Source organism: Leptidea sinapis, chromosome 2, assembly GCF_905404315.1.
Source record: "Leptidea sinapis chromosome 2, ilLepSina1.1, whole genome shotgun sequence".
Lineage (NCBI taxonomy): Eukaryota > Metazoa > Arthropoda > Insecta > Lepidoptera > Pieridae > Leptidea > Leptidea sinapis.
In genome coordinates, this window is record NC_066266.1 from 2,571,250 (window position 1) to 2,598,797 (window position 27,548).

At 33.0% G+C, this 27,548-nt stretch overlaps 1 protein-coding gene across 1 annotated transcript; it reads left to right on the forward strand.

The window, feature by feature from the left end:
• Window positions 1–458: 458 nt before the first annotated feature.
• Window positions 459–27,548, forward strand: LOC126972761 (uncharacterized). Its single transcript, XM_050819792.1, has 3 exons — window positions 459–568; window positions 16,549–17,822; window positions 24,225–27,548. The coding sequence occupies exons 2-3, from the start codon at window positions 16,554–16,556 to the stop codon at window positions 24,423–24,425; spliced, it is 1,470 nt and encodes a 489-aa protein (XP_050675749.1). The 5' UTR covers window positions 459–568; window positions 16,549–16,553; the 3' UTR covers window positions 24,426–27,548.

Genomic DNA, 27,548 nt, shown 5'->3' on the forward strand with positions numbered 1-27,548 from the left:
AATTTTTAACAGAATGTTGAAATTGTAGTAGTCGATTACACACTACTAGGATTAAAATGAAATCATTGATGTGAATACACAAATACTTTTTTTGCTAATTGGTTGCCCGCCAAAATGTCAATGTTTGTGGCGTCTTCGTGGGGAGGGTCGTCTCCTTCCCTAAAACATAGTCGAGGTAGACGATAGCAGGTCCAGAACTTGCTCGAATGATCTTTGGGTGACCTCTGAAATAAGTAAGAACCTAAATTCAAGTACCAAGCAAGCTTAAAATAGGGCAACACAGATTATGCACTAATATTCAACTTTGCAAGACCTATAGAAACTACAAAAACCAAAACCTATTAATTCAGTAATAATTAGTGTAATATTGATTCACAATTAAATGATCCTCTGACCCTCCCCAGAAAGCTCGCCTCACAATCTCTTTACTTATACACCATTGCCATTTTGCCGGCACTCAGTATTAAAACATCAGCTGACGTAGGCTGCCGCCATTATCAAATTTAACAAAAAAGTTTTTATACGTGATGTGTCTATGATTTTAGTGTTTCTTTGGATACATTTTTGCGTAAGTTTATTTATATAACATTTCCAAGCTTACTAGAAAATTATTTCGTGGCCCAGGTTCGAGCTTATTGGTTTTATATTAATTTAATTATTACTAAATGACGAAATGAGGTTTAATAACATACAAATTAATCATTCAACGACATTAATAGGCTAGTTAGTACCTATTAGGTACGCGTCTAAACTTTCTAATATTATTATAGTAAATTATCTACCTATACGTAGATAATAGAGAGGTTTGATTAATGGGGGTTTTGATTTTGAGAATTTGAAGTCTAAACATTTCTGACAAATAATTCTTCTGTATTAACATTAAGAGGGGACGCTAGCAGCGTTATTCCAAACGTATTCTTCTTTTTTTCCCTGGATAATGCTTCTAGAGAGGAAATTTTTGTCAAAAATTCTAGATATGCTAAAGCTACTTATAGACCTGTACGTTTTGTTTTTTTCAATCAACTATAGACGTAAGAAAATATGACTCTTCAAACATCGTAGAAAATGCCATTTTTATACCTCTTCTTCTTCTGTCTTCTCAATGAAATAAGACTTTTAGGTCTGTATGCCAGGTGTCTCAATATAATAAATTCCCTGATGATGTGTGTTTTTTGACAGTTTGCATTCCTGTGACAAGAGACAAAATACCTATGCCACGGACTACCTATCTACCTATTGTTTGCTATAATTGTTAACGTTTTTAGAATAGATACTTACGGTTCTACTGAATCGACTCGGCTGTTATATACCTAGTAGCATAGAATACTACCAATCTAGCAACGGGTGGAGGTTGAATCACCACTAGCAACATTAATCACGTCTGGTGTATGAATTAGTACATATTATATTCATGAAGGAATTATGTATTGTTTATCGTCATATAATATCGTTCAAGTATGTGTGTTGGTAATAGATTTGCGAATTTCTCAACAGGATCGGAGACCGGAGTCTCATAAAAGGCCAACTGGTATATTATTTGATCGCAATTCTAAATTGGCAAGCTGAACTTGATACATATTTTAATACACGCGTAGGAGGCTTTTTAGCACAGGATGCCGGACCTACCACGGCACCGCTTTTTTGCCTTGAAGCACTAATATGCAAACATTATTGTGTTTCGGTTCCAAGGGTACGGTAGCTAGTGAAATTACAGGGCTAATGCTTTTGATTAAATTTAATTACTATGCAGAGGCGTATTCAAAGTATTTTATTAATGCTGACGGGTTAAATATTTAGAGTCAAGTTTGTTCTTTTATTCTATCGACGAAATTCTATGACATCATGTTTCCACATATGTCAGTCGCTAGATAATACACTTAATTTAAACATATCTATAAATATAAAAACGAATTGCTGTTCGTAAGTCTCGCTAAAACTTGAGAACGACTGGACCGATTTGGCTAATTTTGGTCTTGAATTATTTGTGGAAGTCCAGAGAAGGTTTAATAGGTGAATAAATAGGAAAATGCTGTTAAATTAAATAAAAACAACAAATTTGTTTTTCCTTTGATGTGTCCATACATAATTTCTATGAGAGAATAATTTATTGACGCACTGCTGTATGACAGTTCTGCTGTGAAACAATTTCATAACATCTACAGGGAGCATATTTTACGAAATAAGCATTCCCTGCTTTTGGCATTTCAATATCTATGTTATATTTTGGTGATCTCTTTTTCGATCCATCAATGGAATGACGTATTAGCACAGCGTATTAGTATCAAAATAAAATACTTTTTAAAGGATTAGAACGTAACTGTATTTATACATTACGTTTTCGCGTAATAAAATACATTTTTATCAATATTTTATTTAAGCCGTCGTTTCGTTACCTTTTCAAAGCACGTTTTAGGAGGACATTTTAATTCTTCGAAATTTAGACTAAATAGCATGTTTTTTATTTAAATGTGTAACATTCGCGTTAATCAAATAAAATACGATATATTAGTATTGATAGTTTGGTACTTGTAAATTAATGTGATAGCTTTAACCGTTTTCTATGTTATATGGATTTGGCAATAAAAACTGACATAATCCTAAATTGTAGATTCAATATGGATGACAATACGTAATATCTGCATAAAATTTGAATTCATAATGATCTTAAATCAATGATGGTAACTTAGATAATTTATACGTCTAGATACAGTTTCTTGCTGTAAACAGCACTGTACTAAAGTACAGTTGCTCAAGGTGACGAGCGCAGTTGTAGTGCCGCTCAGAATTTATGGGGTTTTCAAGAATCCTGAGCGACACTGCATTGTAATGGGCAGGGCGTATCAATTACCATCAGCTGAACGTCCTGCTCGTCTCGTCCCCAATTTTTTTTTTGCTCAGTTATTGTTTACGGTCTATAGAGCACACAGGTATTTAACAGGATTTTATTATATGTATAGATTCACCCAGTTCTTCACAATATCTTTGTAACAAACAGATTAACGCAATAATTATTTGCAAGCCTACAAACATAACCTCTTTAACAGGTCACTTATCAAGGAATTCAACTTTCGTTCTGTTAAAGTTTACAATGTGAACTTTATACCGGTAATTAATTAAGTTGATATTTTTATGACACAGATGTGCTAAATCTTTTTATAACACAGATATGTATAATAATATTTTACACGCTCTTTATCAGCTTCACCTGTATGTATGTTTGTTTGTAACCGACTCATTTGGACGCGATTTTGAACAAACTTCGTAGATTTATCGAGGACCGATGAGAATACATAAATTTGATAAATATATTCCATTTTTCGATTTGCAAAGTAAGATTTTTGTTTATTTATATAATTTTTTCATATATCGTCGAAAAGGCAAGAATTGATGTTCATTTTAAATTTCAACCATTATCTTATCAACCAAAGCGTGTATTTTTAGTTTTCTAAACTATTTTTATTTATTCCGAAGTGGGGTTAAAATTTTATTAAGAACTAACTGACCCAGCAAACGTATTGCCATCATAGTTGACAACTGTAGTTAATCTACCAAGTATAGTTTGCTAAAATTAAGTTTGTTTTTTTACCTCCTGAGAAAACTAGAAAGATACAAAGATTCTAATTAATTATTCAATTTAAACTAGTCTTTCAATTTGCTTTCTGAACTACGGGGGACACATGAAAGGAAAAACAAAACTGTTATTTTTATTTAATTCCGAGAATTTTCATATTTATTCACCTTTAAAACCTTCTCTGGACTTCCACAAATAATTCAAGACCAAAATTAGCCAAATCGGTCCAGCCGTTCTGGAGTTTTAGCGAGACTAACGAACAGCAATTCATATATAATTTTTATTACTATTACTTTTTTTACTACTATATACTATTATATATATATTATAAAAATAAAACACTGTTACCAAGCACGGCATTTAATAAAGTTGACACGTATAATCCCTTAGGATTTTATACTATATGCACTATTAACGGCCGACATCTGTTGTTACCATACTCCATAATTTACGGGACACCCTGTATATTATGCAGGTATCCTCTATAGAGCTAGTTATGATTTAAGGCACATAACCACGTCGTTTCAATAATAAATAAAAATCAATTTAAAATTTATTAAGTGTTATAAATAAAAATGTTATGGCAACATATTTATATCAAAACTAGCTGCTGTCCGTGAAGTGGCAATAAAGTCATATTTAAATCAACATTTACAGCTTTATCATTTTACAAATTATTATTTTATGTAAAGTGACGCAACAAAAATACTCTAACGTCATTTACTCAATGCCTTACATGAGTAAATAAAAAAAATTTAAATCATGTCATGGTGTTAAACATTGAACTCCTCCGAAACGGCTTGACCAATTCTCATGAAATTTTGAGTGTATGAGAATCGGACAACATCTATTTTTCATCCCCCTAAATGTTACACCAATTTTTTTTTTAATTTTTTTACATTTATTTTTAAATTTGATTATGATTCAGCATTAAAAAATACATACGACTTAAAATTTTCACCCATCTACGATCAACAGTTACTTTTGTATCGCGATTTCAAGATCGGCAATACAACGTTTGCTGGGTCAGCTAGTAATAAATAAAAGCACATGATTTATTGAGTACAATCACAAATCTTAATTTTATTATTTTTATGTAAAACCTTCCTCGTAAATCTAATCTGTGAAATAAGCTTCATTATGAGGTTTTGCCCATGTCGATACGACATCGGTTCATTCGAAATGAACGTCCGTTATAACAATCAGGTGACATCCTTTTTCATAAAACAAGAAAGTTAGTACCAGAAAGTGTTCCAAGAATACTGGCAGAATTTCGTTGGATAGTTAGGCTGGTCTGTTGGCCGAAATAGCTGCCAGTTATTGGGTTTTCCAATAACTAGTTCTCGATATTCAAGGAACTATCAAGTCGGGTTTATCTGCCATAGTGCAGTCCTGTTCTTTGGACACGTATTGGGGCAGCCATCAGTCCATAGAACGTCTTGTCAACCAGGGTAAAGTGGAAGGCACTGGACCCTGCAGATGGTCGAAGATGCGATGGACCAGTCAAACATTTACCTTATGGAAATAAGGGAAATTAGGGACGAGACGATCAGGGAGTTCAGCTGATGATAATTGATAAGCCCTACCCATTACAATGCAGTGCCGCTCAGGATCCTTGAAAAACCGAAAAAATCTGCGCAAAACGACAATTGCGCTCGTCACCTTGAGACATAAGATATTAAGTCTCATTTGCCCGGTAATTTCACTAGCTACGGCGCCCTTCAGTCCGAAACACAGTAATGTTTACACATTAATGCTTCACGGCAGAAGTAGGCGCCGTTGTGGTACCCATGATCTAGCCGGCTTCCTGTGCAAAGGAGCCTCCCACTGGTATAACTGGTAAATACCTGCATGGGTACCTACCCTTTATCACGGGGAGCGCTCCGAAGAGCTGTTTGTCTGTTACCTTAAGATTTAAGTTCATTATGTCATATTAATTTATCGGACATAAACCTACATAAACAGATAATTTATTATAATACCATACAAGTAATTTGGGTCGTGTTTACAAATGAGAAATTTTGTCAAATAATGTTTAGGAAAGTATATGTATTGAGATCAATACTTATTAGAATATTGATGTAGCATCTTGTTTCCGTACGTGAAATTCGGTCGCGTTCCGTACTTTTAAGTCACTTCCGCTTATATCCGGCGTTAGGTAAGTCATTATGTAAGTTCGGAAAGGTCGTATAATATAGAGTTCGATTGTCAATATTGACAGTTCGATTCTTATTGAGCTTAGATAAATGCGTACTAGCTGATGCCCGCGACTTCGTCCGCGTAGATAATTTTTTTTTAAATAATGAGCAACTTTGGAATTGATGATAATCTCATGTCCTATTCCAGTTCCGGTTCCCGTTTTCGTTTCCCAACATATTATATGAATGTTATTTCGAGGAAGTTTGCTATGGCACACTAAACCTACTATTGGTATAGTTATAGCTCATCGAGGTGAATTTCAGCTTTTCACAAATCTCGCAGGAACCATAGATTTTTTTCGGGATAAAATGTAGCCTATGTCCTTTACCAATGACCAGTCTATCGCTGTACCAAATTGCATCAAAATCGGTTCAGTAGCTCCGGCGTGAAAGCGTAACAAACAAACTTACATTAACATTTATAATATTAGTGGGGGATAGACAAATAGCGTGTAACAGAGAACAATATCTCTAATAGCAAGAAAGAAAAGGAAAGTGAATCAGTTGTTTCTGTAACCGATTTTGGAATAAGCTCTCAAGTGTTTTGAATAACTAGTTAAAAACTATCTAACGCACACAGTGGCAACTCAAAATGTATCACCCTTTATCGAGCTGTCAGATCGTCTATACTTTATTCTAAGTCCGTGGTCCCAAATACGTATTGCCTGGAACTATGGGTGCCAGACGACGATATATTTAATACACTATATTTATCCAAGTGTTTTTAGTTATCTTTAGTGTTAATTCCGCCAGTATTTGTCCTTAAACAATTCGACGAGTTTCACCTCTACACGAGGCATACTCAGGAGATGTTGACTTGCCAAACTCTGGCACGAGACAATCTCGTGTCGAGTCTCGTTGGAGGAATGGACACTAAAGAAAACTCAAAACACTTGGATAATTATGGATTTCCGCAAAGTAGCGCCTACTTCAATATATCCATACTCCATACCTACTAATATACAAAGAGGAAACATTTGATTGTTTATTTGCATTGAATAGGCTCCGCAACTACTGAACCGATTTGAATAATTATTTTACTGTTGAGAAGCTACATTATCCCCGAGTGTTATTTAATTAGGGTTAGTTATTAATTAGGGATCCCTACTAAAAGTCGAGTAATGTAACCCAAGGTGTAAAAATACGAACGCGAACGACGTCGCAGGTATCAGCTAGTACACTATATTTAGTTAAAAATATACATATTTAAAATCGATTGACTCGTAAACTAACGTTAATATTCGTTATACAAACGTAAGCACCTTCCTCCGACACCTAGCTCAGTAGTTAGGGTCACTCGTTGTTTCACGTCTGCCTTTCCAATTAATACTGAATCACTACTTACTAGCGTGACCTGTGAGGTGACATGTTTAACTTTTTTACTTCCATTACCTTCTTATTTAGCTTTGATGATAACAAATGAAATATATCCTTATTGCACACCACAAAATAATTAAATATAACATAAATAAATAAATAAAAAATAACAAGCTATCTTTATTCCACGTACTACAAAGCTGTGGAATGAGCTTCCTTGTGCAGTGTTTCCGGGACGATACGACATGGGTACCTCCAAAAAAAGCGCGTACACCTTCCTTAAAGGCCGGAAACACTCCTGTGATTCCTCTGGTGTTGCAAGAGAATGTGGGCGGCGGTGATCACTTAACCCCAAGTGACCCGTACGCTCGCTAGTCCTCCTTTTTCCATAAAAAAGCAAGAGGCGGCCTTATCGCTTAAAAGCGATTTCTTCCAGGCCACCTGTACTGGCTAAACTAGAAAAGTTTTACGGCCGTTTTCAACCTAATCTATCCTTAGTTTAACTTAATAGACGTAGACAAATCTATCATTTTACGCTTACTGACATTTCAATAACCTAATGACAGATAGAATTGGACTATAACTATATTAAGATAACTATGGATGTTTGTTTATTGGATGTATCCGTGAGTTAAATTAAGGGTTATTGACAACGTCCGTAAGTTGATAGGATAATAGTAGGTGGTGCTAACGATATACGTAGCTATATCGTATACATATAGTTTAAACTCAAGCATACACTAAATAATAACAAAAAAAGAACTAAATAAATTGTCACAGTCATAAATAATTATTAAGGAGCATTGTTCGAAAGATTGGAGAGGCCTTTTTGATTTTAGTGGAAAGAGAATTCCACAGGTTCCACAGTAAACAGGTGTACAATGAAAGAGATTCTGGGCAGACTGAAGATTAATGCGGAAAAATCTAATATATAAAATTCTCGTGTCATGGTGTTAAACTTTGAACTCTTCCGAAACGGCTTGACCGATTCTCATGAATATTTGAGTGCATATTGGGAAGGTCTGAGAATCGGACAACATCTATTTTTCATCCCCCTAAAGGGTCCACACGAAAATTTTTTTTTAAATTTTTTTGACATTTTTGTTTAATTTGTTTGATTATGAGTCAGCATTAAAAAATACATACAACTTCACATTTCCACCCATCTACGATCAACAGTTACTTTGTATCGCGATTTTAATATCGGCAATACAACGTTTGCTGGGTCAGCTAGTAATATATATATAGAAAATTTTGCGCAAATAGCACACGATAGAGATGTAGAAGTATAATATGGGTATTCCTTCGCAAGCTGATAGGGAGTATTTAATTGACATGCGGTAGTCCAAATATAAACTACCAGTGGGAGGCTCCTTTGTACAGAATCCCGGCTAGATTATGGGTACCACAACGGCGCCTATTTCTGCCGTGAAGCAGTAATCTGTAAACTTTACTGTGTTTCGGTCTGAAGGGCGCCGTAGCTAGTGAAATTACTGGGCAAATGAGACTTAACACCTTATGTCTCAAGGTGACGAGCGAAATTTCAGAGCCACTCAGAATTTTTGGGCTTTTCAAGAATCCTGAGCGGCACTGCATTGTAATGGGCAGGGCGAATCAATTACCATCAGCTGAACGTCCTGCTCGTCTCGTCTCGCAATTTTAATAAAAAAAAACGAATACACATGTTCTGTACTCGTTCAAGCTATAGTTAGCAGCAATATTATTTCTTATCTCAATCATCAGATACTAGTCAAGCAAGATCCCATGAGAACTCGTTTGAACTATAATAGATAGATAATTAAGTCTATTGTTAGCTTTATTACCATGAAATTGCTGTTCTTATATACGTTCAGGTATGACTTTCATCATCTGTTATATTGAGCAGCGAAATATTGAAAAATATTAGGTTCTGATATACACTACATACCTTTTATAAAACAAAGTGCATCGGAGGAAAGTGAAGCTTTAAAAGACAAAGCGGATGGGGTCCAAATTTTGATATTTCGGTATATACATACATAGTAAAAAAAATCAAATTTTTCAAATTTCAAATTTCTATATTTGTTCATAAAATATATAGAAAATTACTTATAATCTACTTACTATAGCAATTTACAATTAAGCCTTATATATGTAGGTCTCAGAAAACTTCTTTCTACAACCCTATCTACGTGTTGAGGGATAAAACTTTATTATGCTTAGAACTAATACATAAGGTTTGTGGGGGGAAAATCCAGGAATTTGGGAAAACATGGCTATTTATTATTTAGTATATTATAACTATTACGAATTGCACAGAGCGACCCGTTTGAACTCTGGATGACTCTGGCGGTACGGGATCACTAGCCGGTGCCGAGTGCCGACTGCCGATAAGGACAACTTTATACTATAGAGAGAGAACATACGATAAAATCAGTAAACAACAGCGCGGTATAAACTAGGTACTTTTAACAAAACTATTTTATTATTCCGAAACGATCCGGTGCTCTCGTTTTTTGTTATGTACAGTTTCGGTTTTCGTCTGCCGATTAGGTATTGAAAGATTATTATTTCTACAGTACCTACATACATACGAGATTAATGGAAAGAAATCTAAGATAAGAATATTTAATCTACTCTTTTAATGCTATGTTTTTACAAAGGCACATTAGCGAATTTTTTAGCAACTGTGATAATCATAAAGGCCTAGCACGCATTGCGAATTTGTACCGCGCGGTTTCTCCCGCAAAATTCTGTGACACATAAAATTGTTTTTCCGCAAAATAATCCGCGATCCGGATTTTTTACGTGGGCGTGACCGCTCAGTATCGCTTATGAGAGCATGATGTGGTGCTCCTCGCCTTCAGTCTTCTAACTAATGATGATGTAAATGACGTGATGATCAGAACGCACATATTGATTTTTGAAAAAAAAAAAAAACGAGCCAATATTTATAATATTTCATTTTACCTTCATATACAGTATGACCAAGGGGGTCACTTAAATGTAGATTTTAAAATTACGCCAATTGACAAGGATGGTTGACTACAATTACTCTACTTACTTACATTCGTCACTCCTTTGAGGCTAGCTTGCAAGTCGTTTGAGTATTTTGTTGCATTTAATATTGAAAGTAATGAATGTTATTAATAATGTAATTGTGCTATACAACTACGATTTAAGTACAAACTAAAACACAATCTATGCAAATAAAGACAATAGAACAAAAGCAGTATTACAAAACACAACCGCTGCTTGTAGGCAGCAAGGACGTACGGTCTAAGTGCTGGAATAATTAATTTAACTTATTTTTGTGTATTTAAAAGATAAGTTTTTCATTTATTTTTAAATGATGACTTTAGTTATCTTACAGACAGCTGCGGCAAACTTAAAGATTCCCTTAAAAAAACGTTTGTTTATGGATGAGATTTTTTTTACAATTGAGCAACATTTTAACAAACAAAATGTCCGTATTTATGTTCAAACCTCTTACGAAGCTTCCCAATCGACAGTCGACAGAGTGCAACGTGGGCACTATCCGACTTCAGTGATGGTTCGGTGGGGTTTTATTTCATTTCTATTTTTGTTGTTGAAACAAATATATTTAACTTTTACTGGCTTAATTTCCGTCCGCTATTTATAGTAAAAACAATAATATTTATCAATTTTTCGTACTCCAGTATTGATGACATCTTATGACATGTCTTAATAGGAACTTAATACAAGGCAAAATATTTATGTGATGTTGTTCATTTACATGCGTCTCGGCTGAGACCTGAGTACAAACTGACTCAAATCGCGCGGAATTTTTACCGCAGTGCGTAAATCATAAATCCATAAATCCTTAATTTTGCCAGAAAACATGTAACAATGGGTGTAAATAATTTTAAGGTGTCAATGTAATCGGCATGCAAAGTTACTATTAAGTATTAATTCATTTTTCATTTCATTATAAAATTCTAGTTATTATTATAATTGATGTAACATTAATAAACTCTATATTTTAAGCACTTAGGTCAATTTAAATGTGCTAGTTGAAACTTACTACGCGAGTTTTATTCTGCAAAAAAAAATCCGCAATCGCAAAATTGAGATCATTTTTGAAATCGAAGCTGACTGCGGTGAAAAATTCTTTTGGGGCTATACGTATACGTGGTGGTTATACTGATAACTCTAATGCCAAACAACTTACAAGTTAATAACTATGGGATAACTAACTATCTTTCGGAAATTGTTGTGCCACATGGAACTAAAATCGTTGAAATCATAAATATGCGCGGCGGCCATCTTGGATTTCATAAATGATCCCAAATTAGTTCTCTGCACCCTCGAGAACCTCGGATACGATATCCATATTGTTGAAATCATAATTTTGCGCGCGACCATCTTGGATTAAAAAAAAAACAAAATGGCGCGTAACCGGAAATCGTGAGGATTTGCTATAAAATTTCTCTCATACGTCAATAAAGAAGTTTCACTTTAAAAACATATCGACGTATTGAGAACCTTCTCCTTTTTTGAAGTCGGTTAAAAAGAGTGGCCGTTAATGTCTCACGAGCTCAACTTTTTCCGAACATAATATGGTGAATTCAGTAATTTAAAAGAAATATTTATAGTGACTATTTAAAGCGCTTAGTTTAAGCCTAATTGAATTAAGATTATTTGACTTTGTATACTTATAACATAATGTGGCGTCGTAGATTATAGCGTTCTATCATTATCTACCAATAAACCCAAAAAAGATTCCAGCTTAGGAACTCGGGGTATAAAGTACATTCATAGCTGGCAACGTATTTTTTTAATAGCGTCTGTTTTGTTTACAAAATATTTTGCTGTTTTGATGAATGTATTAGCTTAAATAAAAAGTTGTGAAATAGTATTTAGGTGTGGAATGTGATTTTCTTATCATAATTTTGATTATAAGACGCTTTGTGACACCCTTTCACTGCACAGTACGTCGTTTTTCAATTTAATTTCGCGCACTGATTATCCTGGAAGTTGACAGAATGACACTGACGCGGCGGGAAACGTATGTGGTCATAAACGACCACATTGAAACTGCTTCATTTCGCTTGGGCCTACTGACGTTCTAAGCATTATTATTCTAAGATTGTAAGGATATTATATAAAAAAGTGTGTGTGCTTATACACATGAAGTTAAACTTATTAGGCCTAACGACACATTATTCCTCGTGCTATTCTGTGTTAAGAAAGAAAAATTTTGTAAACATCTTGCAAAGATGGCTTTGACAATTAATAATAAAAATAATAATTCCGGCTGTATGGGCTCACCCTTTGCCAATGGAAACCAAAAATAAATAACGAGTGACGAAAACGTCAGAAAATTTGGGAACCAACTTCAACCTGTTACTTTTGAGTTACAGTGATGCGCGCGCCTCTTAAATTTCACTCACATCATTTTTGTATAACGCGCCTAAAGATGTACCTACCTATGACTTCAAAAAAATATGGGTGGTAGTTTTTTAGTTCAATCCAATCTATCCTGAATATAAATATTAAAGTTGAATGTAAAATTAAACAATTCTAATAACAGTATTAATTATAATGCTAATAAATATTGAGACATAAAAAATGAAAGTAATTAAAACTTTCGCAGTTGCACTATTGTTTTTTTAGTCCATCAGAACTTCGTGATTTGTATCGAATTCGAGAGTTGATTGTAGACGCCTACCTTTCTTTTACCAATTAATCATTGCGGGTTTTTTCCGTTTTTTAGACAGCTGTCAAAAACGTGATAAGTGCTCAAAAGATGAAAGGTTACATTAGCAAAGATAACAGATTCATACTTTTTTTGTTGTTACAATATAATTTCTTATTTGCATCAAAGCTTTAATGGATACATAAACATATAATTTATATATTGAAGTATATATTATAAACATACATACAAACTGGAGATAGGTATGTTTTATTTCATTCGTGTGCTCTGAAGCACACCCGATTATTGAAACATTATTTTCTTCACATCACACAAGTTTTTTAAAACATAAAATATTTTCTTCATGTTACATTCGTTTTTGAATACATAATAAAATTTCTTCAAATCACACAATTTTTTTAAAACATAATATATTTTCTTCATATCACACTCGTTTTAAATACAAAATATATTTTCTTCATATCACACTCGTTTTAAATACAAAATATATTTTCTTCATATCACACACGTTTTTTAAAACATAATATAATTTCTTCATATCACACAATTTTTTTTAAACAAATATTTTTATATAACACACAAGTTTTTTAAAGCAAACATTTTCTTTATATCACACTCTATTTTAAACATTAATAGAAAGTTTTAGTACCAATTGAGTCAGGAAGTGATTTCGAATACGACCATCGAGGAAATCCTTGAATGTTAAGACCGGATAATGAAGTACCAGTTTGATGAAGCGGGCAAGTTTACCCATCTATGGGAAGTTATTGGTACTATTTACTGAGCTTGTTATAGCGGCGAAGAACCATAGATCTAAATGTATTTTTAATTACTGTAAAAACCATAGGCTTTGAATATACTAGCTAAACCTATTTTGATTTGACTGGTGTTCTAATGTAAAAATATTATTAATTCCAATTATATATAATATAAATAAAAATAAATAGTATATAGTATAAATGAGCTAATGCCAAGCGTGGCTGACTCTTACGACTTGTCAATCAAAAGCAACAGTTACAGTACCAATAGATTCATTTATCTTTTCTATCTTGCTGTATCTCCATTAGAGATGTTATTCTCTCTCGCAAAGCTTGATTGTCTTTACGCTAGTATATTGTATTTCTATGATATAAACATATATCTATTAATGCAAATATATTTATTATTATTATATATTATCTTACCGCCTTAAAGTAAGGTTCAATTGCCAAACAATCTAAAAATCCATTATTCATTCAACGAGACGTATTATAATATAATACTACACAACTCATTGAATTTGCGCTTTTCATTGCTTCTTAATACCAAAAAATATGTATACGATACTGTCTTTTCTAAATATTCGAAATTGCAATAGAGTGAGACAAAATTATTATTTTCTACCGAAAATAAGAAATTCCGAACTTTTTAACTCCTTGAGTCAATTTTAGTTTTTACTATATCTAGGAAAGCGCTAGTGCAACAAAACTTAATACAAATAGGGAAGTTTAGTTGTGCTTCGATTTGTTTTACTGTTTTTAAGGCTTACGTTACCTTACCTTGAATCCAGTTCTAATATTACACACATATTTTGTCGGCGGCGTACGGCGTACGTCTGTCGACGGAATAGCTATTACTGTAGTCCGACAACTGCGGGCGCGTCCGCGGGTAGCGGGGTACCCGCAGACATCATTAGTACCCCGTCCCCCTCCACCGTCTGACACGCCGCGCGACGGGCGCGCACGTAGTTAATGGACTGTAAGGGTGATATGTCAAAATGTCCAGGTACCTATTGAGACTGTATAATGGTATATTGTATAATTTTATATATTCGTATCACTATCCATATTTTTAATTATACACAATAAATTGCGGTGATTTATTTGACTTTGACTATATATACAAAGAGTTATACAATTCTGACTGGTAGATCCGCAGAATATATCGTTGAAACAAACAAAAACTCTTCTACTTTTTAATATTAGCATAGAAGTACAGATACTATTTATAGATTTATATATTGTACTGAAAATTATAATGAATCACGAAGAATTATAAAAGCAAAACACATAAATATATTACATGGATAACTAAAAGCTCGTCCCGAAAACAATCGCTACAAATGGTAGACACTACAAACAATTTATTTCTACATAAACACTTATTTTAACTACATCTTCCAAACTTCCAAATCCCACAATACAATTTACAAAACATTTAAATCACTATGATTATAAACAGATTATTCAATTTCAGATCGTAAAAATAATCATGAATTAGTATTATATCATTAAAACTAACGATAAAAATGGTATAAGTGTACGGCTGCCTTTATATTGAGAGAAAGTAAATTACGTAATGACTCACATGTTAACAGGTCGCACTGCAGATCGTAAACCATATAATATAAATATGCGTACGTGTAATTATGTGTAATAATATGTTAATTTTAACTAAATAATCACAAGGTTTATGTTTCTCTGTGTACTAACTACGTAATATTGTTTTGTTATACAAAACGCTCAATTAAAAGAGTTTATGCAAAGACTGTTTTACTTGATAATACGAGTATGTACTAAGATTACATTCAATTAAAACTATGATTACGGGAAGGAAGGGCATTAGCACTCAATATTTATTTTAGAACCAAATGCTATTGGGAATCTTTATTTGCACACCTCTCCGGTTAGCAGGTAGGTTCTATAGCGGCGCTTTTTCTGCCGTGAAGCAATAATGTTCAAAGATTTTTGTGTTTTCGTTTTAAGGGCGCCATAGCTGATATTACTGGGCTAATGACACTGGTCGGGTAGTGTGTGGGCATTTATTTATTTAGTAAATACAATCACATTACACATATTATTATCTTTACAAACAAGTCTTATATATTACAGGGTATCGTGTCTAATATGTATAACAATTACGATGATGTACATCGTAATAATCTTCGCCAAATAACTATGAAATAATAATAATACTAAATGAGTTTACTTTTTAAATAATTAATACAATAATATAACTTTTTGAAAAGTTCCCAAATCTTTTTCTTAAAACTATAATACGAAGAGTCATGACAAGAACATAACAAGGAATACATAATTCGACATCGTATAGCACGGGAGTACGGCAATATATTAAGTCATAGGCAATCATTACTCTCCATTGATCAAAATAATCATAAGCTTAAGCTAGTACTATATTTTTTTTAGTAGATTTTTGATATTATCTAAAGCTACTGAATTAATAAACTCCGGAGTAAATCATTAACATTACTTGAAAATATTTGAAAGCGCTAAATAATTAATTCAAGACAACCGAGTTTTTTTGTTCGACGTCCTATGGTGCTGGCTGTAAGGCCTTGAACCCTTTGCCTGTCCATGGAAGGTCCTGTGTATTGATGATGAAACAAATAAAATCTTATGTTGACCAGTTCCATGTTCGACTCTTGGTGAATAAAAGGTGCGATTTTTAAATAAGATCTCTTTAACGAAAACCGCATGCTACGATTTTCATACGAATTTTAACGTACCAATCCAGAATTTGCAATATTATTAACATTGTCTGGATGGTGCAGGGGATATTAAAAATTATAAATTTATGTTTGAAGTTACGTGGCCAACTTTAATTAAACTGTAAAGTAAAATAATTTCTGAGTATATGTGTATATAAATTGAACTTATTAATTTTAATTCGCTTTTGAAATGTACAGAACAATTAACTAAATTTACAACAAAACATGCAATCGCTTTATTCGCCATTAGCACTTTAACAACTTGATAACAACCATAACGTCAATAAAACTGATACAATTATTTTTTCATTCACAGACACAATGGCGCATTCACGCATAAAATTAGTCGCAGCCTTCATACTTCTCACAATGCAAATTACAACATGCGCTAAAAATAACGCTAGGCCAGTGTATGAAGTTGTAAACGAACAATCAAGAGTAGACGATATTAAAGTAACGAACACTTTATTACCATATGGCAATCCTTTAGCTGGTAACTCAGCCCAAAGCGTAAAACTACATGCAAGTAGTCAGCAAGCTATGTTCAACGCTGAAAAAATAAGGCAACACAGAGCGCAATTGCAAAGATTAGCCCGAGCCCCTAGATTGGATAGTTATATGAAAGCTTACCAGGAATCTCAAGAAAGTCATCAACTTGCCTTAGAACAGCAACAAGCTTTAGTCAGAGAATCTACTACACCTCTTCCAAAACCGAGAAGGCCTACAAGAAAACGCATATTACAAAGGATCAATCAAAAAACGAGGAATTCAGAGAATAGTAATAATAGCTCTCAACCTCAAGATCAAATAAGACAGAATTTCAGAAGTAGAGATGCTGATTTGGATACTATGATACTAAGAACAGATACAAGACAAAGAAACAGAAATCACAGATCGTACAGCTCAAGTGAATATCAACAGTATATAGAATCAAAACATCCCTATATCAAACCTGAAAATATAAAAGAAAAAAATGAAAAAGGTTTTAACAATATGCGCTTACTTGACAGCAATACAAAATATATACCAAAGCAATATTTAGGTACCTCAAAAACCTTACAAGACATTAATGCTTTAGAAAGTTTATTAAGTAAGAACCCCACTGAACAATTATCGGAATTTAAAACATTGTTAAACTCAGAAAAAACACTTGAAGATAAAGAAAAGCCGGACGCACCTATAGATTTATACATATATTTGAAAAACCCTACAGTGAAAACACTCACAGATTATTACAATAATTCCAATTATGCACAAATACCAACGTATCCGAGTGCATTAGTCAAAGACGAAACGTCTGTGTCCGAGAAAATTGCAACCAATGATTATGAATCTAGTGAAACATACATTACTCCTGATTTACCACAACCCTTAACGACTACATTAAAACCTGAAATAGATGAAGTTATAGCAACGAGACAACTAGAACAAGAAATAATTGATCCTTCTTATAAAGCTTTACAATACGATGACCAAGCAACACATGTCAAAGACTCAGGCGTGGCAGAAAACTATCTGCGAGAAAATATACAAGGTGTCCAACATTTGAGCGGAGACGGCATTGGAGTTACTGCCTACAGTGATGACAAAGTAAGTATGAAACGACAAAAAAGATCAAATTTAGATACAGATCCCTTCTTAGTACTTAATACAACTAAATTTGACGCCAGTAATTCTTTTAATGAGAGTCTGCCTCAGCCGGAAGCTCTCAGACGTCCATTTGTCAAAAGACCTCACGGTAATTATAATCTTTTCGTATCACCAACAATTCAAGTTGGCGAAGCTGAATATACAGATGACTACGAAGATATGCCACTTAAAATCAAAAGACCACAAAAATATGAATACTACGATCAAGACGACGACACTTACGATGATTTTACATCAAATGATAATGAATACGAATTTCACAAAAACATCCCTAACTTGCAATATGCTACAAACTTTGACAACTTTGATTCAAAAGGAAGTTACTCCAATAAATACAAAAAATTTAGTCGTCATCCTAGTGTTTCTGGTTCCGTATATGGTGTGTCTCCAACATCATACGACGTGCCTATATATGGCAACCAATATCCACCAAAATACAATATACCATCAGTAAATTCCATTAGCATTCCAAATATAATAGAACCAGTATATATGCTGACACAAACCCAGTTAAAAGAGTTAATTGGTCATCATAATCTTAATATAGAACATTTAGATGTGTACCAAGTGGCAAAGGAGAAAGAGAGAAAGACTCACTATCCACGAAAACATAGAAAAAGATATCCGCATAGCTACAGGAATGTTAGGAATAATTTGTACAAGTTGCATAAATTTAATATTTAGGTGTCGTCTATTTAAAAGTTATTTATGCTACATTTATAAAATTTACCTATGCTGTACCGGTTTTCGGATTTCTGATTTTAATTTCCAAATCTTTAAATAAATCAGCCTTTAGACTTTCTTTGCGTAAATGACACATACTTAAACTCATCTCGAGCTTTTGATTATTGTATAAGTAAGCTACATCAAAATACGCTGTCTAATTCAGAGTTTTTTTTTGTTTTTATTTTTTTTTAAATATTTTAGATTTTAAAAACTTCTTGCATACTATTTATTGCCTAAGTCACAATTTGAAAGTATTATGTGGAATTGAGATAAACTTTTAACAATGTATAGATCAATTCATCCGAGTTTAAAAATAGCTCTCTATTTAATTTTATAAAAATACGTGTTAATTTATTAAATAGTTATATTACTTAAATAGTTATTTTTTCTTAAGCATGTTATTTATTTTTGTCATGCACTTAAGTAATGTGATTTCATATTTATTTATTTTTGTTGAATGTTTTTAAATGCAAAATAAAGTATTATTTAGATGTATTTATTTATAAGTTTAGAAAATAAAAGTAATGTGTGTTTTCCTGAAGAATGTTTCGTTCATTTATCTTTATTAGTTATAAGAAATTATATGGTTTTTCTCTAGTAATAAATCTAAAACACATATAAGGTAGAATGAGAAATATAAATAAAAGAGCGAAAAAGAATACGCAAATGTCAGTTATATTATGAGCAATCCGTTCAGCAATCCATTCAGAAAGAGAATTACAATGGATTGCTGAACGCTTATTAGCTATCCTGACAAAATAAATTACTAAGAGTTATAATTGTAGTAACAGCCACGTCAGTGCGGCGTAAATTTAAAGAGAGAGCACTATAGTGCTCTCTCTTTAAATTTATAAAGCCACAGTGACAACGATGGAGAGACCCATATGTTTTTAGTTACTTAAGAGTGCTATCATAATAAAAAATAAGTTCAAATCTTAGATAATTTCTACGTCTAGATAGACTCTCTTGCTGTTAGACAATCGATAAAAACAGGCCAGGAATATTAGTTTAGTGTGCGTGACAAGCTACGACGTACACTAGCGATTTTTATTTGTGTTAGTGTGCGTGAAAGTCTATTTTTTTTTCGACGTTTTCTTAGCTGTCATAGTCTATCTAGATGTATTAATGGTCTAAGGTTAAATGCTCAAAGTTTTAGTCTATGGCTTTTGAGCATATTGATGTAAACTTTGCAAAGCCAATAACCTAACAAACAATCATGCAGACAGTTCCTTTCCTGCGTTTCCTTATTAGCTTAACCATTGGAAAGCTTAACATTTCCAGTTCAGTTCATTTATAGTAGTACAAGCTATACCATCTAAACAACCTTGATTGATTTTAATTACTACTCGAATCTATTTTGACTTCAAAGAGAAAACAGGAGGTAATCAAGTCGTTAGTTGTTGAACATTTTATTTTGTGGGTATTGCACTTCAATACCCACGTACCCAAGTACCCACTGGTACTGAGCTGTCAGCTCGAGTAGACTCATTCACCGCGATCTGTCAGATCAATTATCCACAATTATAATTTTTTGAATATCATTTTTAATATTTTATCTTTCTTATTTATTAATAATTAATAGCGTTATCGAGGATCTTTACAGAATACAACAATTATAAACCTCGGCTTGATGAAGTTTTTACTTCTATCGTGAGTTCTGAAGCACACAACGTTTTTGCTAGAGTTTAGTCTCATGACAATATATTACAGAATCTATAATTAAAGAATCTCATAATGTATAGGTACCCATGACGTGTCTGGTGTTTTATTTCAACAAGCATTTGTATGCACTGGGTGAAAGGGGAACCGATCAAGAAGACTACAATGAATGATAATGTTAACCCACTGCTTAATGACTAAATCCACTCGACCCCATTCGATTTCTGGTTTAATTTTGTTATTAGGAAGTACTATTTCTCTTTGAACTTATAATAGAATTAAGGGGAATAACGTAGATACAGCTTTGAACAGATAGATTCAAACACTCCATACAAAGGATTACAAGATGGCCATGAGTAGCGTTAGGATAGCTTAATGACCAATAAAATAATTTAAGGTGTTCCAATGAATATCAGTTCCAAAAAATATCAATGAATAGCCTCAAGAAAAGCATCGGAACTCCATAATGAAACTACGTATAAAAGACACATTGAGGCTTGCTATTTAAAAATGAACATAATTTATAAGAAATCATGAAAGAAATAATGATAAAATGTCAAAAAATATTCCACGAATAATATGAAAATTAATCAGTGGCATAACTTTAGTCAGTGTTTTTAAAAGTTAAACATGCAATAATTCTGTATTGTTCCAGTACAATAAAAACTAACTGCATCTCTTAAACCTTCCCCTTAGCCTGACCTTATATGGTACCTAATCGAAAATTAGTGTTTTATAATATAACCACCGCGCGTTTTAAAACGGATAGAACCTTGCTATCATACTAACTTTAACATGACGTCAGCTGACAGTCAGTCATTATGCAAAACATTGACGTAGAATACCTAACAGTCCGATAATGCATGACCTATTTTAATTTGTCACTCTTTGTTTTGTATGTGTAAGCTTTTCTTATGGAAATAAGGGAGAAGACGAGCAGGACGTTCAGCTGATGGTATTTGATACGCCCTGCCCATTACAATGCAGTGCCACTCAGGATTCTGGAAAAACCCAAACAATTCTGAATGGCACTACAAAAGCGCTCGTCATCTTGAGACATAAGATGTTAAGTCTCATTTGCCCAGTAATTTTACTAGACCTGTAAAACTCTTCAGACCGAAACACAGTCATGCTTACACATTACTGCTTCACGGCAGAAATAGGCGCCGTTGTGGTACCCATAATGTACACGGCATCCTGTGCAAAGGAGCCCCCAACTTGCACGTTTTGTGTAAGTCACGTCTATTCGCTAGAATATTTTAAGTCTATGATGCAAACGGTAGTTTCGATTGGTGATTTTTGAAGTGTCAGCCTGGATCTGGCGACACTAATATGGCGACCTCATTTTTTTTAGTAAAAATTTAAATTTTATAAAATTCTTTATTAAAAAAAAAAAATTGTATACGCGAATGTGACGCCGTCTATCAATATTTGGCATAGCGATTGACTAAAAGCAAAATACTAAATACATATTTCACTAACTCACATCTGTAAAACTAGCACACATGAACATTTTAAATTTAGTCTCGCCTTATTTAGGCGCGCCGTAACGAGAAGAATGTTCGACATATTACGCTAGTATATTAAGTTTATGATTATACCACGGCTAAAATCATGTCTAAAATACACACAAACTTTTTATGGTCGCAACAAAGGCCGCAGATGCCATTAAGATAAAAAATATTCTAATTAGAACTGTTAATTTATCAAATTCTCACAAGTGTAACTTTTATTTCACGAATACAAGAGAAATCTTAGTTTTTATTTCTTCATACAAAAACTTTATATTCCTCTTGCCATTAAAGAATGGTGTTTGGTCACACGATAGGAGTGAAATCTTCGTTAAGCCGAGGTTAATATTCAATTTTTATTCAAAATAGGATTTGAGATCACTTATTGAACTTCTGTTTTTATATGATTGCGTCTTTATAGCCTGAGGGCGGTTGCTCCTTTCCCAATCTACCACATATTCATTACAATACCAAAAATTAGTAGTGATGGGCCGAACATGGGTTTCACCGAATACGAACATTCGGTACATTTATTTTCCTTCAATTAAGACCTGATTATAATATATTATTCTAAAGAGTTTACACAGCAGCCTAATCCCAAAACAGCTAGATAGTAGATACCATTATTTTGCATTAAGTTATTATCTTTTTACCAACCTACTTTAATTGAAAATAAAGCTTTAGTGACGACAAAAACAGAAAGCTATACTCTAAAATACTTACCTCATTACACTGTACACTCAAATCATGATAATACACGGGTCGATAACAGTAAAAACTTTGAGTATCACTTTGCCGAATATTAGGTGATTCAGCCGAATATTCGGCCGAAAATGAATATTCGGTAAAGCTGCCGAATATGCCGAATACCGAATATAAAACGAATATTCGGCCCATCTCTACAAATTAGACAGACAGACCATCATTAAGAAAGCCATTAATGTTATAGTAATCTTTACACAAAAACGTTTTTAAACAATTCTTATGAATTTCGTAACACATTTATTTTGTACATTTTCTGGGACTATACTGTATAATCATATTTTTTTATTGTTAATTTCTTATATTTTTCAAATACAGCAATTTTGTATGTTCTATAATCTTTGTTCACCAAGTATGTTTAAAATTTACAATATTGTTTATTACACACTGGTAAATTTTGGTCTAATTCCTTCAATTGACTCGAGCTAATACTACCTAAGGGAGCCTTAAATAATTCAAATTCAAATATGGATTACATTGTAATACGTATCGTACCATAAACATTTATAATTAAAGAGCCTGAGGGTGTCCGCTTCATTACCAGTCTGTGGTATCATTAAGAAAATCATTTATGTTATAATAACCTTTACTACACAAACTTTTTTCTAACAATTCTTTTAAACTTCGTAAAACATTTGTTTTGTACATTTTCTACATATACATATATCAAAAATATACATACTACAGTGAAAAACAAATAAGTACTACTACTATTACATAGGTGATCCGTAAATAAAAGTGCTCATCTCACGGAATTCCAATTTTGTTTTGCTAGCACACCATGACCCCCGTATTCACCATAGTAAATAAGTGTTAGTATACAAACAAGATTCCTGAATTTATCTATTATACATAGCACTTTACTACTACACTAGATGGTAAGAAGTAACGCTCCTGTGCGTCGTTAAAGAAATACCTTAAACCAGTATTTACGTTGATTAACTGTGTATTTTGTATTGTTTAACTTGTATTTGTATTGAATAACTTGTTTGATTTATACTGATTTTGTATTGATTAACTTTTATTGTGTTGGTAATATAATTTATAATGTTGTCATTAGTATCGATTATAATATTATTTTATTACTTTTCAGCGTATTTTTATTTAAGTTTCCAATACAATTTTTGTAAACGTCACGTAGAATAAAATTAATCGAACGATTTCTATTAAATACTTGTAATTTGTCGCTCTGGTTAGCTATCGATGCTTCTTCCATCGAATTTATAACATAAAAATAACATTAAAATACCTTTGTGAATATATAAGTATAATGGTGTCATTTATTAGGCAATTTGCCACTAATTAAGGTAAGAACCTTTAAGCAAATAGCACATTTCAGCTTCAGTAGTCATGTGCATATACACAATGCTTGAAGTAAATATCCGTATAAGTCTAAAATACATACTTTCAGGTGTCCAATGTTGAAAACAATATTATATATTAATTATATATTAATAGTATTGAAATTAGCTAAGGTAAAGTAAAAATATTTATGAATTTTATTTATCAAGATAAGATTTTAACTACAGTGAAAAGTATGCTATTTCTACTTATAAACTTATTCACAATTTGCCACGAATAATATTATCTCGCAGAATATCTCTTTGATGTAATCCGAGATGGTAACCTATCTTTTCGTGAGTTGACTGAGTTGAATATTAACAAATTCAATTTCTTTTTTCAGTTACAGTACGCTTCTAACTACGAATTCGGCTACAGAGTTCGCGATACAGAGAGCGGTAATTACTACGGTCACTCCGAAGCTAAAAGAGACAAACGAACACATGGTAATTACCATGTTCTGTTGCCAGATGGCAGACTCCAGAAAGTGGTATACCAAGCGGGACCTAGCGGATACCACGCCGACATTAGTTACGAAAATTAAATTCTATAGTTATTACTTATATTAAATTATATATCTACAATACATGAAAACCTTAGGTATTCAGAAAGCCTAATAAATCACAGTTAAAATATTTTGCCATTAAATAGTAGAGATTTATCGATTCTCTAATATGGAACTATACATTATCGCAACAATATGTTGGATTGTCAACCTGCTGGATTAATTCTACCAAAAAAAGAGTTTTCTTCATCTCAACCGATATACTATGAAGTAATGTGACTGTCTTGTAAACACTATCGAAGTTAAAGTGATTAATTATGCTGTCTTCTACCTAACGTCCACCGTCAGTTGAATGATAGATTTATTCTAAAATAATACAATTGTTTCACTTTTAAACTACAAATAAAAGACGAAAATGATGCATTCTATATTAACGTAAGAAATACGTAAAGAGAATTATTTTAAATAACAATAATAATATTCTTCTTCGTCGAATCCAAGGACTTTTGTAAAAATTTTGCACTCTTAGATATTATGTCTATGGACTAGCTTCTTTTATTTTGCTTCGTTCCAAATCCAAGTACTCGTTGCAAATGGCGCCAAGTTATCGCGTTGTCAAAATATATACACTTAAATTTCCCGCCGTAGTGGTGAGAAAAGTGAAACTAGAAAGCGGTTTAAACGAGTGCATTATTTTCGTACAATGTATTTCCTATTACATAGAGTTACCTAAGATATATTTAACTTGCTTACATTATGACCTACATGTGATTTATGATTCGTCACTGGCAACCGCCAAGCGAAAGTTATTTGAACTGTCATTCTCTTTGTAAATAGATTTAAAACTTTTTAATGACATGTCACTTAGATTATAAAATTTTATTCTTACCTTTAATTTAACTCTTACAGTTAATTAAATTCTTACAGTTGTCAAACGAATATTGTATTAATTGTAGGTTTAATAAAGAAATAAACTTAGATAATTAATACGTGTAGATAGCTTGTTGCTAGACAGCAGATCAAAACAGGCCAGGTTTATTACTTTAGTGTGCGTGACAAGCATCGCGATTTTATATACTTTATGTTGGTGTGCGTGTATTGCTAAAAATAGAGCTAAATATAAAAATAATGCTAAAGATATCAAAGTTAACTATGAGCCTCAATTTTTTTCGACATTTTCACAGCTGTCACAGTCAACTACCTAGATGTATGATCTTAGGAAATAAAGCGTTCTTTTGCAAGCTAGTATAGAGACCAAATTTAATTTTTTAAATTTTATTAGAAATTTCGATTAATAACGGCCGTTCCCAATATACTGTCTACAGATAGAGATAAATTACTACCTTCTACTGTCAGTAATTAGCTGTCAATAATCTGAAGCTGTCCCAATACACCCGTCATAGTCATACATAAGTCATTCTTATCGCCTTATATTGGGACGCGTGAATTGCAACTTCCATACAAACTTCTATAGCTGCTAAGCTTTATGTCCTCTCATTGACAGACAGCGCGTACGGATAAGGTGAGCTACCGTCGATAAGTTTTTTGGGACAGAAAAGTTAACGATAGTTATGATTTTTATCCCAAGTAAGAGATAGACTTGAATATTGGGAACGGTCGTTAATCACGTAATGAGAAACAGAATCTAGAGGACAGCAGAACTTTTGACATATTCAAATACAGAGGTTGTGTCCTTGTTATTTATAACCAAAAAAAATCAGTTTATCAGTTAACTACCAAGTAGCAAATTATTGACAAATTTCAATGACTTGTTGTTTTTGTGTGCGTACGTGCGATTCACAATTTTATCAATAAATAAACTTGACCTGGAACGAGCAGGATTTCTTAATTGATACACTTTTCTTAATATGTTCATAATATTAGGCAGGATTTTTGAAAAGTTCAATATTATGTTATTATTCTCTTAGATAATGTAAACGTCTATCTAGACATTAACAGTTCTGAAAACGTCAATAAAATTTGACATTTAACCTCTATTTTGAGCAATGCGTGCACACAAACACAAAGTGAGTAAGACGGAGTTTATCACGCACACTAAAGTAATAAACCTGGCCTGTTTTCATCGGTTCTCTAGCAGCAAGCAGGCTCTATATTTATATTATATTATATGTTATAAGATTGTTCTGTTACTGTCCAGCGGGCCTACCATGAACTGTTATTGCGATTCAGCTAACGACCTAAAATGAACTGCTTTGCTATTTCATACCACGACGTCATTAGAGCTATCCAATTTAGGTTGACGTCAAATCAAGTGAGAAATTGAATCGCAAACTGTTTTAGTTCGTTCATTCATTCGTACCATGAGGTAATATTTCAACCTAAAGTGGTGTTGTTTAGTGCGAGATACAGAAATAAATCTAGAGGGACGTAAAAGTACAAAATATTCTATTTTAATATTATGATTGGGAGGTGTGCAATAAAAATAAATGTGTTTGAATGTATAGTGCAATAAATTATTTCGTACCAAATTAATTAAATGCATTAGGTAGTTTGGTAGAAGTCGGAACCCGATACTGCAAAATTTGCCGATCTGTGGAATGCTCCGGTCCTCAACAGCATACCGCACCGCTGTTTCGCCCTCTAAAAGTGACGTCACATCGTCAGCGGAATAATGAAGGGTTGTATGCACTGACCTGTATAAATACCACTGGACAGGCTGTTCCTTTTGTTTGACAGCATATTTTTATGCCTATTTGAAGCGCCACTCGCGAGCGTCCAGAGAACTACTTTTGACGTATAATACAAATGGATGCATGCGAAGCTCTGAAATATTTTTCATTTTGAATTACTATCGGTCGTTTTCAGTGTTATTTATGCTTCAGGAATGAACGTAATAAAGTATATTTTTTTTGTAAACAAGTTTCCTATCGATGTTTGTTTAGCTGAGGTTATCATCAAAGGTTTTAGTACCGCAGACTCTCGCTACATGGCCAACAGCGCCAAAATGGCGAATATCAAACAGGCACAAAAGCACTTAAGCCAGTCCAGTGGTAAATAATAGAGGTCAGTGGTTGTATAGGTAGTGTATTATTAATTATATTATTACAATGTAAGGAACATGTAACGAAGCCAATGTAAACCTATGCACAAAGTGATGATGTTACATGATGTGTAAATAAAATCAATATTTTATTCAACAAA

What these genes read in the sequence shown, in the direction of transcription:
- LOC126972761 (XM_050819792.1), top strand. Translation starts at nt 16,554, where the DNA reads ATGGCGCATTCACGCATAAAATTAGTCGCAGCCTTCATACTTCTCACA. An exon ending in CTGCCTACAGTGATGACAAA is followed by an intron (nt 17,823 to 24,224) that starts GTAAGTATGAAA and finishes TTCTTTTTTCAG; the next exon opens with TTACAGTACGCTTCTAACTA.